Source organism: Orbicella franksi, chromosome 1, assembly GCF_964199315.1.
Source record: "Orbicella franksi chromosome 1, jaOrbFran1.1, whole genome shotgun sequence".
NCBI classification, from domain to species: Eukaryota; Metazoa; Cnidaria; class Anthozoa; order Scleractinia; family Merulinidae; genus Orbicella; species Orbicella franksi.
In genome coordinates, this window is record NC_138145.1 from 13,451,576 (window position 1) to 13,464,060 (window position 12,485).

The following is a 12,485-nucleotide window of genomic DNA, read 5'->3' on the forward strand; positions in this document are numbered from 1 at the left end:
TTAAATGTTCGAGCTTTCATATGATTATTCGTTTATTATATGCACTGCGACGCAAATGAAAAATTAACGATTAATTGGACTGTTCTCAGCCAATCACCGTGAAGTTCAAGTAGTTTTCTCAGATATACCAATAAATTACAAACAAACAAAAAAAATTACAAGTTGATATGTTTTTTAAAATTTTTGTCAGCTTGTACATTTTATTTTACACTTGTCCATGGCCATAAAAACTATCCTGATAAATATATATTAGCTTTGCTTTCAATATTTTTAAAATATTCTCTACAATAAATAAAACTGTACTCTTTCAATATCTGCTAAAACAATGTGAAAACAAGAAAACCGCTCTCGAATTTGACATAATTTGATTCAACATTAGTTAGAAGGTCAATAATGCGTTTCTGCGCGACAAATCTGTCACGTATATAACCCAACAGGAATTCCTTGACCAATCTTGCAGCGCAGAAAGCCTTACAAGATACGTGACGTACATGACATGTGAGTCACGCCAAGGTGTGTGACGCAGCAACTGTGTCATCCTCTAGCACTGCGTCACCGAGTTCATTTTCCTCCTCTGGTGCGTTATAATTTCCGTCTTGTTCCTCCTGTGTGTTAATTTCGTCTTGCTCCTCCTGTGTGTTATTTCCGTCTTGCTCCTCCTGTGTGATATTTTCGTCTTGTTTCTCGTCGGTGTCATCGTTTTCTTCGAAAGCCTCATTTTCTTCCCAGCGCGGTTCGTATTCTGCATCTTCTTCATCTTGCTCGTCTTTCTCCCTTTCTTTACGCGGCACCTTGTTCCAGTAATTTCGCCGCCGTCCCTGATGCTTTCGGTCAAGAAGACGCTTCTGTCGCGCTAGTTCTGGAAAATAGTCTGTCGGAAAATAAACAAGATCAACCATCAAGTTACAAAGCTAACAGCGTTAGACCCTTAGAAAGCAGAGTTACAAAGAAATTGGCATGTGCACTCTTTTTTTTATAAGAAAAATCGAGGCTGAAATTTGCGAGATTTTAAGAATATTTTAAGAATAAACCTGAGACTGAGATTTTGAAAAGAATGTAATATTTTGTGTTGTTTTTTGTGTATAAAATTCTGCCTTTCTCCATACAGTAAAACTAACCAAAAAATAACAAAAACAGCATTAGCCCTTTGCTAATAACATTTCTGCAGAAGTTATGTGTGTCAGATCAGGCTTTATTGCCCGCAGTCTAGCTACAAAATTACTTCAACGGCACCAAAGTCGAACCGAAATGTCATAGGCTAAGAATATTCACGAGAATGTTTTCAGCCCAAAATCGGCAGAAAAAATAAGAATTATCAGCCTGGAACGGACAAAGTAATATTCTCATTAAAAAGGAGTGTAAAAAGTGTGTTTAGAGTGTTTTACACAACTGTTCTCTTACTCTCCTTCGAACAGATACAAGCACCTGACTAGACCTACCCACAAGTCGAGCTGGGAAAGCCGAGGTAGGAAAGCAAAAAAATTGAGACCACGCTCAAAACTTGAGTGCGAAGAGCGCGAGGTAAAGTAGCCTGCGTAATGAATCCTACTATTTCAGAAAAAAAGTAGACGTCTGCATGCAGGCTAGAGAAGAAGAAGCGCAAGTTTCGGGCCGAGACTACAGTCTCTAGAACCGAGAAGGACTTTGAGAAAGTTTCGCAACTGACTAGCAAAGAAAAAGCAACGCATCTTACGACTACATCGCTGCGATGGTTGATGAAATCACATCTAAAAAACCCAACGCCACTGCTTATCGTTTCCAGGTAACTTTTGGTGCAGTTACGTTAGTCTATCCACACACCCTCTATTTTGTCTTGAGTTCGTCGACATGATGAGATCGCAAGCAAAATATCAATCACTGGGGATATGAGCGAGTCAAAACAAAAATATAGGGTCGTTATATTTCTGTTTTCGCCCGCTTCGCGTCGCTGCGCGCTCGCTCGTGACAAATACAGTTACGTAGTACTATACTAAGAGATTTTCATATGTGTTAGTATTCTTTTGAACAATAAAATGGTCTGTCGGTAGCAATAAAAAGCAGTACTTACGCGAAGCCAACGCGTCCTTTGCTGCCGCCATTTCTGCTTGCTGAATGCTGCAGGAGAAAAACCGCGCATGTTTTAGATTAGCTGAGAAAACGCAAATTGGATTTTTTCAAATAACCAGTGCAGTTTCAACTTACTAGCTTCCGTACATGTTGTTTAAAGAGTAGATAACTTTGTGCGGTGAAGAAATGCCACTGTGCTCTATATAATCTATCTATTTAGCATAATTGTACAACTAACAAATTTGATGCGGTCTTTGAAGAACCAGGGGCTGTATACTCACAGAAAGATTACAAAGAAGCATGAAAAAAATCAATGTTTTCTAAAACAAGGAAATAAAGGACACTAGACGAATAATTTTAAAAAATGACAAAACGTCAGTGAGCAGCTCGCCAGCAGGCTCACTTTTTACACGTTTGTGTCTAACGCGAGAGCAGCAAATAAAAACCTTGATATAGCATTGTTACGCTTCTTACGCAAACCTTACATAATTCTTCTAATGAAGGGCTGTCGTTCAAAAGTTCTCTGAACTCTTTCAACCGTGAGTTTAAGTAACATGTACCTTTTGCCTTCACCAGATCCTAGTCTTCTTCCCTTGTAGTAAACAGCAACTGATGACGAGGAAAAGAGAAAGCGAAGAACTGAAAAGTTTGAACCGGCAGCTTCCCATTGAAGAGAACCAGGTGATGAGCTACATCTTTACTATGCATAGTTAGGAAAAATCAGCGCTCAAGGGAAAATGATTCAGGCTGCGAAGCAGCACTCGCTCGAGTAACAATAGGGAGCAAGTTAGAGGGGTGAGACACGCGCGGCGACCGCGCGTGTGGTGTGTTCTCGCTCTCGCGCACCCCCGCTCTAACTTTCTATTTAAAATAGGCTGATTTAGCAACAGGACTGGAACGTCAGATGACGACTGCAGGGCGCGCAGAATAACCTGGATTCTGTTCTAATTTGACCATATTTGGGTATTTGTACTGCGCAAACCGTCGTCAAGTGACGTTCCCGTTCTCTTGCTAAATCAGCCTAATATTACTCACGCACCCGCCACGCAGACAAAAAGGGAGTGAGCATTGCAGTTGCCGGAAACAGAAATAACTAGATTACTAAACTTAGTGAGGGCTTAATTGTAAGTTATCACCCCTCTCAATGCACTGTCACTAATACAAGCTACTAACTAGATTTTTCACTGCAAATTGTTGCTGACTTTCTCACCTGTATAGTGCTTGTGATGAGCAGGACCCTTGTTCTGTAGAACTCTTAAAGGAAGAAAACAGAATATAGAAAAATTAACAACACAAGTTGTTTGAACTGTGACAGTGGTAACTTGAATTTTCTCGAACCGATCGAGGCTACGAATGGAGTCTGTACGCGCAGGCTAATAAGTCTTGTGTGTAACCGTTTAGCTCTACGTCGATTAGCCCCCAACCGAATTTAGCCTCCAGCCAATAGTCGATTAGACCCCAACCAGAAGTCGAAAACTGTCTATTTCTCGTTCTTTAAGCGTGAATATGGGGGCTAATCGACTTCTGGTTGGGGACTAACCGGCTAGGGGCTAATCGACTTAGGGGATAAACGACCGGTAACCAGTCAGTGGAATGTACGCCACCATAGAAGTGTTGAACTTACTTGTATTGTGGAAGATCAGGTGTTTTACCCTGCTCACGTGATGTCAAACAACACTGTTGTAACTGAGACTTAGCATCCATCCAGTCCTGGTTAATGATGAACTCCTGACAAGGGAACAGTTCAAAACAAATGATACGCGAGGGAAAGGGGCGAGTGAAAAGTCAAAAGTACACTGAGGGGCGTAAAAGCGATTTCCAGAGGAGATTCATTGCTTATGGAAAACAATCAAATTAAATACATCCAGGGATTGTTCACACTTTAAAGACACATTTACAAGCCAGAGCTGCATAGAACAGACTTGACAAAGTTTGAAGTAAGCAGTAGATGGTTTATAGGTATGCCAAAAAGTGAAAATAAACATAAAAGAACAAATCAAGCTACTGAAGGCGTTCACATTTTATAGTTCTATGTGCCGTGAACTATGAGAAATAAGAATCTTTTCTGTCTACATTCCGTATCGGAGCATCGACGCGATTTTCTATGAGGCTAGTAACTAGCAAGTTATAAAGCTTGACCAGCATTCAGTCGGGTAAGTGTTCGCTCTATTTCTGCCGGATAAATGAAAATGAGAAGGTTTTCAAGTGTAATTTTTTCTACGAAAAACTGCCAGTGTTGGAAATGTGTAAATAGACTCGAGAGAGGTTTTACCTCGAGCCGAGGGAACAGACAGACTCGGCAGAACACCTCCACATATCTGAGACCTTTATCCACGTACAGCGCAGCGACAAATGCTATAGAACATAAAATAAGGAAAGTGAGCCACAAATGAACTATTCAAAACGAAAAAAAGTCTGCATTCAAAAATGCAGGAACACTTTACCTTCTAGGATATCAGCAAGGAGTTTCTCGCGAAAGGCCTTGATCCCCTAATGTCGGGAAAAAAATTCAGAAAAAAATGTTTGACCTAAACGAATGGATCAGGTTAGAAGAACGCAAGAGCGTGGAGGTGGCAAAGATATCAGTCAACAAATTTGATCGGCAAAATTGTAGTATGCTATTTCATGTTGACGACAAATTTCACGAGCGACACAAATATATAACACGTAGGAAACTGTTCATCTGACTATTTATTACAGAATAATAATAATTGACACCAAAAGGTTGATAGAGAAAAACCACATACCTGGCCTCCAAAGTTGATTAACTTGTCTAGACCCAGCTCTCTGGCGAGCGTCGCCTGGATTCGATGATTGACAAGAGAACTCCGTAGTAGCTGTGATAACACAACAGGGTTGTTAACAAGAGTTGCAAGGAAAAAAAGACCAAGAAAATCATATTCTAAGTTTGCTTCCAACTCAATTCAACCTTGTCATAAATATATGAATAAAATTTTCAACCGATCGCTTGGACAAGGAACGTCCAGGAACGTCCAGTAACGACGTCAACGAGCCCTACCGTAAGATGTCCCTCGTGGTGTTCAGGGAAGTGCTTGAAGAGATACACTGAAACAACGAACTGCAAAACGGAGTCTCCTAAGAATTCCATCCGCTGGTTGTTACCACTGAAGGGAAATGATAAGAACAGAGTCAGGAAAAAGAGATTACTGGTTAACTGAAGGGTGTTCTCCAATCTCAAGCTACTAAGTAGAGCTTGATGTGTGAACTGCTCGCTGATCGCCCATTGGACTCAACCGCAACCAGATTTGTGTTCCTCTGAGCAAATCAGTTAAGATTGAAGATCGTTTGTAGCCTAAACTGAACCTCACATCATAATTCTTGTAAGCATTTATTATCACAATAGAAATGCTATGTGCAATTCACTCTATAAAATGCAAATCGAGAGGTTTTCAATTGAGGTCGAAAGTAATCAGGTAATTACTTTGGTTTTGGTTTTGGTTACCACAGTTTGAGGTTGGCAGAGTAGTCTAATTGGTAAGTAAATGGTTTGGTTTTGGTTTTACGTCACTCAAATAAAAACCACTCTAAACATAGTCACTGTATAATTGCAGAATGTCCACTTGATACTTACAGTGTGAGGTTGTTATAGCCGACTTGTGGGTGAGTGAAAGCACGCGCCAGCAGACGAATGTGGTTGAATTCGATTCCGCTGGCTTGTTCAAACTCCTCTAATTTCTGATAAAAAAAAGTCAATAGGAATTTACGTTCTACTAGTTAACTTGACGAAGATTAAAAATATAGTAACATTTCCATCATCCTTCTGTTAGTAACGTCTTAGTTTCATCAAAATTACATGCTTTCTTGTTTGGTTTTATTTGTTTTTGCTGAACTAAACACCACAGCTGATTGGTAAAAGCTGTCTTCATTTTGTCCCTTCTTGTTCCCATGTTAGTTTGGGCATCTTTCGTCCTTTTCCCCAACCTGTGGGACTGGACAAAGTATCAACTACGTATCTTAAGACAAAGAGTGGGTTCAGAATCAAACTTGGACACGACGTGAACTAGTTTTCCAGCATGTAGACGCCTCTTATTTTCTTTTTAAGCAATTTTCCGGTGTAATCTTCTTCGCAATCCGTAGCTGATTTGTAACTCCTCTAGGCAAATATCCCAAACAGAGGAGAAGAACTTTGACGATCCTTAGCAAATACAGTCGGACGCGGCCGAACAACGTACGATTTTGATCGGTCGGTCAGAGAATAGCATTAATTCGAACGCTATCCTGACTGCTTTGCGCCATGACTTACATCGTGTTACTAAGCAACCGTAGTGACACGGAAAACTTGAGATGAATCGGACGAATTAGATTTCGATTAATAGTTAGTTTTTTTTGTATTTGCCCAACCTACACTAAAGCATAGAAAACGAAAAGAAAACCTGAAGAATCGAAGACGAAGGTATCAGGTGCCTATCACCATCTGGTTGTTGAGCCTACAAGATGACAAAATACGAAGAGTCAACTCTGAATGATCAAGAAAATAAATAAACAGATATTCCATTCCTCGCCCTTTTCCCCTGGCGGATCTAAAGAGTATGAAGTAATCTTTCTTCCCGCCCGCCCCCCAACGAATTGTAAGTTTGAAGATGTGAAAGCAGACAATTTGCAGTGCATGAGGAAAACTATCGGCGAATTATTTACGAGAAGCAACGGCCACGCCCAACGTAAGGACATTTCGGGACAATTAGAACATGAGGTGTTAAAACCAAATTGCTCTACCCATGAAACCCAGTCAGTTTACTTCCCCGACGCAAGGAAGACGACAACGTTCAAATTTTACGAAAGGGACATCTCGGGACAGTCTCAAATAATGAAGCCCTTCCAATTATTTACCTGCAAAGGATGCTTTGGCAAGTTTGTCCAAACATCTCTAAGTTCCTTAAAACCAGACAGACAAAGACATGGAAAAAATCAGAAGCATCTTACATAAAACTATCATCAAGTGGAGGTGAAAAATACGGTGTTCTCCACCAAAACATGAGAAGAATAGAGAGCTTAGGCCAACAGGTTTTTTGTTCGTCTTTCCACGTACTCCGTCTCAATCGTCCCAAGTCTTAGCCAGCCTTGACCTCTCGCGAAGTGAACACTTACTTGACATAAACAAATTATTGCCAATCAACTTCTGCGTCTGTCCTACCAACATGAGGCTCTTAGTGCATAAGAGATGAGTGACAATCCGCGCTTGAGACTTAAAGGCTGCTTTGTGTATCGCTGCTCGTTTTGGAAACTTTTACTAGACTATACGAACGGACATTTAGCGACACACACACCAAAAAAAACAAAACTAACCTGCTCCTCGAAAGCTAGATTAGTGAAGAGGACCGTAGCTGATGTTAAACCACTCTCCAAATACATTGCACCTTGAAAAGCAACAACACTCATTAGCATATTTAACGACATTGCCACACTGTAATTCAGGTTAAGAGACGATAACTTCAGAGAGCACAACTGTCATTTGACTTTATCGTTTACAACGATGATCATATGTAAAAAAAAGCACAATGTTTTTGGCACCAAGCATAATGATTCAGCCACGTTCCGAGGATCTCTATTCTTTCCACCCCAAAGACGGAGACCCACGGAAACATTAGTCAACACCACAGCCTAAATTATGAACACTTCAAAACTGCTGCGGTTGAAGCGAAAGGGATGTCAATAATACTCACCAAGAAGAGCTTCAAAACAATTGGCCATGGCGTGACTGAGATCCTCTTCCAAGCACAAGTCAGGGCTGAAGTTATTTAAAATTTAAAGAAGGTCAGTGTGAGTAGCGCAACAATAACGGAAGCAGGTCAGTGTTGACAGTCAAGTAGGATACATACCCATGTGAGTACTGCATGTAATCAGACAATCCAAGTTTCTGACAAGTTCAAGAAAGAGTACATTAGAAGAATGAACCAGCAGCATCCAATAATTATCACTAAAATAAGCGATGAAGATGTCAAAATCATGATAGCCTTTGAGATAAGCTCATCTGAGATATAAGTGACTTGCAAAGCCTGTTTAAGACTATCAGTTCACACGTGCCTACGATTCACCTTGGCTAGTTGAGACAGATGTTTGTTTTGTACTAAAGCTGAGCGATACATGGCCAAACCTCCTTCAGTCTTGTGTGGCAGCATGAAATACAAGTGAACGCTAATGTATAAAACAAACAGAACCAAATAAGCCGAAATACAAGATCAAATACAAATGTAATTGCAGAATTCGATAAGAATAATAACTTTCCAACGTATTCTCACCTGCTGATTAATTCCAGAACAGCATCTCCAAGGAATTCAAGCCTCTCATTGTGTCGTATCCTACAAACAATCGAGAAAATACCCAAAGACAGACACAAATTAATGCCCTATGTAGGGAAAAAAGGTAACGCTTTTGGATGATCAGATTCATAAAGCCATGAAAGCCAGTCATTACTCATGAAGGTTAGTGTGATTATCGTAATAAAATTGTCCCAAAATCTACTTCAAAACCATTTTACATTCTCCCGTATGTGGAAGTGAGGGGAGTAGGGGGAAATGGAACGCTGTGGATGAGATACACATTTACTTGGAACCTTTGTGCATTAGTCAGCTGTTTTCATTCAGGTCTGGTGTTAAACGAAAAAAAAAAAAACAATGAATAGTTGAAAATAAACCGCAAAGGAACAAACGGATTAGTTTCTAATGAAACTGTTGTGCTGCGTCGGTTGGCAAGTGAGCCAATTAAATGATTATCAAATTGAAGTCGATAAAGGTAATTTTACCTCTGTAGCGTACATGTGTGAGTTTGGAGCAAGGATGGTTAAGACTGGGAGAGATTAAAAAGGGTTAATAACAGTCTTTTTGAGTAACGCTCTAACATAAATCACCTTGCAGTAACCTTGTTTTTCTCTTTGGAAGCCATGCTCTGTTATCTTCACTGACTATTTTGTGATTCTTATTCTAACTACCCTGATATCCATCATGCAGAGCTCTACAGGATTAAAGTCTAATCGATTCTGATTCTAATCTAAACTGTTCCAGTTGCCGTGACTTCCATCGCCCTTTTGCTGATCATCCTGCCACAAATCATACACGTCTTCGTTCACCACTTACTATGACTCCACTAAATTGAACTTGGGACAGTTCTGAAACTGTCCTAACTGTCTGTCTGTCGATCTGTCGGTCTGTCGGTCTGTCAGTCTGCCTGTCTGACCGACTGTTTAACCGATTGTCTGGCTGACTAAGTGCTAGAATTGTCCGACCGTCTGTCGTCAGTGTCTGTCGATCTCTCATCTGTTGGTCGGTCGGTTGACCGTCCTGTCAATTGGTCTATCTGGCTGACTATCCTACTCTACCTGTCTAGAAGCCAATCCTTTGTCTTGCCGGCACCAATTAGTCTCCTTCTCGCTTTACTTTGAGATTTAGATTTAGCGAGAGTGCCAGTATCGTCAGCAAAACTAGAGAGAGTTTACAAGTCAAGCTCAGCATGACTATCTCAGAGGATCGAGCTGGAGTGGGTGTTATATTTATAGTTATTGAAGACTGGAAAAATATCAACTCACAGACAAAAATTCTGGTTTCATGATCTTCAAGGACATGAAACAGACTTCACTGTATTGTGTTTTTATGCACCCTGGCTAAGAAGGAAAGATCTACTCCTGCTGTAAGTCTTAAGCCTGGCATATCGATTCTCCTACTAATTGTACTAATAAGTTAAACGCCAGGTCGGAGATTTTATTGGTTCATTAAGACAATACCCTCCAGGCTGATGACTGTCTTCATTCTTACTAGTGAATATATGAAATATCGTATATTTGAACTGCGGAGAAAGATATGAAGACATGATTGATACTGCGATGATCAATCACGTCTTCATATCTTTCTCCGCGGTTCAAATATATGATATTTCATATATTCACTTGTATTCTTCACCATCTACGGGTATATTACGATCTCATAAAATGACCAGCTCCCAGTTGGCTTGATAGCTCAGTTGATAGAGCACTGCACCGGTATCGCAGTGACAGCCCAGAATTTTCTTCAGGCTTTAATTTCACAACTGCTTAGGTTGTGTGTATAACTGCGATGATCAATCATGTTTGCTTGACAGTGTCTTAATATTATAAGGAGAAATTGGCAAGCGATCACTCTCGAGAATTAAAGTCCGAGTAAAAGGTAGTTAGGATATTAACGGTGTTAGTGTTAACTTTCAGACCCTACGCGCACTGGAAGTGACTTATTCTAAGGGCTGTATTCCACAGAATGACCTGTTTTGTTTTCGCGTGTGGCCGGAATTGTCTTCCTTACTCAATGGCAAGAGACACAGCAAAGATCTTATTAACCTCGATTTATCGGTCCGTACTGTAAGATACGGAGCGTCCTTTTTTACTGTCGATGTTTGCGCCTCGTGCTTCGTGCTTGGATCATAATTGAACGGGAAAACGCGGTCCGCATCTTGAAGTAAGCAACTCAAAGTCTACCAATAAGAGGAATGCACTAAAAAAGGTAGAACCATTTCACTATCGTAATGTTCACGAATAATTTCAAACTACTTACATGGACTTATACTCGTCCATTTTGCCAAGGTTGGACATGACACGTATCAGCTGGGTGATGCCTGCAGAAGCAGAGAAAATGGTCAACGTACGTGGACTTATACTGAGAAAAGCACGACGGACAACCAAGTCCAAATACAGCAGTCTATTCACTAGTACAAAGACTCGCAGAAGGAACTCAGACAATATTATCGTTCAGTACCGACTGATCAAGCCTAATCTAAACATATATGTTAGTTCCAGGAAGACCTGGATCGAAATAGATTTTGAGATAAAACATCTGAAACAAACTGAATTTTAACCCCACCTCTTGGAGTATAGCAAGTGTTTCAGATCAAACGCAATCCCTGTTTTCTTAATACTGTTTTGTATTTGTTGATCTGACTGTGATTGTAGTTCACTAACCTTAGCTTTAACTACCTCATGGTACTTAGACATACCTTTCTTGCGCGTGTGCAGATGCCGTATTTTCCTGTCTCCGTACCTTGGTTGCTTCACTCCACAGTTCGACAGAGAGTTTCGGGCGTGGTCTGGGTTCATGCCAAAGTTGAGGTGATAAGAAGGGTGTGTCAGGGCAAGCTGTTGACAAATAAACAGTCAAACAATGAAATAAATACACAAACCACGCCATTCTTAACCGTACATCACACAAACACAACGATATTTTGTAACTGGTAATTTACCTGAAGTAAAGACCGATCTTTGAACACATAGCCCATTTTCTCGTCCAGTGTTTGTAGACACATGTGATAGCGTACATGATGTACTAACACAGGAAGCAGTAAGGCGTGCTGAAATACACAGAAAGCAAACATTAGGCTGTCACTGTACTTTTCTGCCGCAACGATATCAACATCTCAATGATAGCTGACTCAAAGTAGGCAAGCGCCGATAATACAAAATCCTCGTAAAGCTACAAAAACGTTTCGGTAATTTTCGTCAATACCCTTCAGACAGGTTACTGCCATCAGAAAACTTCCTGTTGCTTAACAGCCTTTCCACTAAAAAACTGCAGGGGCATCAATTTCCAAACAATTTGCTCTCACTATCGAGCTGTGTCATACACTGCGAAAGTGCCTTTCTTATACCCATTCCTTAGGCAAATATTACTTTTCGATGTATTGCTAAGTAACTACCTGCTCGTGCATATCATAGTGAACTATGTGCATATGAAGCATTGAACCTTTCCCTGGGATGTTAATTGTGAGAATTTAGTGGCCCAGGAAGACAATATAGTCTGCTTGATGATTTTCTATGTTCTGATCACTTGTTAGTCCAGTTCTGGCTTTCTCTCTGCCACGTATCATTCACTCCAGAGAGCGTAAATCTGCGTGACAGAGAGTCGTTCAGGACTGGGCTTATCACCTGCTTTAGAATGTAGTGATATTCTAAGGAGAAGAACTACTGGTAAGATATTGATTACTCCTGAGAATTAAGGGCTAACCTAACCTGACAGATATCAGACTTCAAACCAGTCTTGATCATTCCTCGACTGCTCACTTCTACCACCACATCACGACGCATAGCACTTTATAGAAGAAAAAAAGTACAACGAAAAGATTGTAACCGTTTGCTGAACGTGAAGTTGAAATAGTGTGCAGTCCACAGAAATGGATCCTTAAAATAAGACCGAACCAAATCGCGTCAGAAACGAACTCCGCAAATTAATTGTTCCATATAGAATCAAATCTACTGAAATAAGCCATCAATTGCAACCTTAACATTCACAGATTTTAGTTAGACACAAAAACATGTTGCATCTACAAGCTCACCTTGTAAGGCGCATCTTCTCCAATTCGATCTAAATGAAACAAAAAGAATCGTTGGGTCCTCTAAAAGGGTTTTACAAAGGTAACTGCCGGTTTCGCCCCATGGCGAGTTCGCCCCCACATCGACTCAACTTGAT

The 12,485-nt window shown here is 40.5% G+C and overlaps 1 protein-coding gene across 1 annotated transcript in view; it reads right to left on the reverse strand.

Annotated features, from left to right (window-relative positions):
- Positions 1-12,485, reverse strand: part of LOC145491919 (ribonuclease 3-like) — a 22,632-nt gene continuing 10,147 nt past the window's right edge. Inside the window, exons 17-38 of the mRNA XM_081471220.1 lie at positions 12,352-12,380; positions 12,029-12,107; positions 11,263-11,370; positions 11,020-11,158; positions 10,581-10,641; positions 8,304-8,363; positions 8,100-8,199; positions 7,884-7,921; positions 7,728-7,792; positions 7,351-7,421; positions 6,895-6,939; positions 6,441-6,494; positions 5,639-5,742; positions 5,066-5,171; positions 4,794-4,883; positions 4,491-4,536; positions 4,319-4,401; positions 3,671-3,774; positions 3,257-3,300; positions 2,607-2,655; positions 2,048-2,094; positions 1-871 (exon numbers count right to left, since the gene is read on the reverse strand). Of these exons, the coding sequence (XP_081327346.1) occupies positions 504-871; positions 2,048-2,094; positions 2,607-2,655; positions 3,257-3,300; positions 3,671-3,774; positions 4,319-4,401; positions 4,491-4,536; positions 4,794-4,883; positions 5,066-5,171; positions 5,639-5,742; positions 6,441-6,494; positions 6,895-6,939; positions 7,351-7,421; positions 7,728-7,792; positions 7,884-7,921; positions 8,100-8,199; positions 8,304-8,363; positions 10,581-10,641; positions 11,020-11,158; positions 11,263-11,370; positions 12,029-12,107; positions 12,352-12,380 (1,890 nt within the window). The 3' untranslated portion in view covers positions 1-503. The remainder of the gene's footprint in view (positions 872-2,047; positions 2,095-2,606; positions 2,656-3,256; positions 3,301-3,670; positions 3,775-4,318; positions 4,402-4,490; positions 4,537-4,793; positions 4,884-5,065; positions 5,172-5,638; positions 5,743-6,440; positions 6,495-6,894; positions 6,940-7,350; positions 7,422-7,727; positions 7,793-7,883; positions 7,922-8,099; positions 8,200-8,303; positions 8,364-10,580; positions 10,642-11,019; positions 11,159-11,262; positions 11,371-12,028; positions 12,108-12,351; positions 12,381-12,485) is intronic.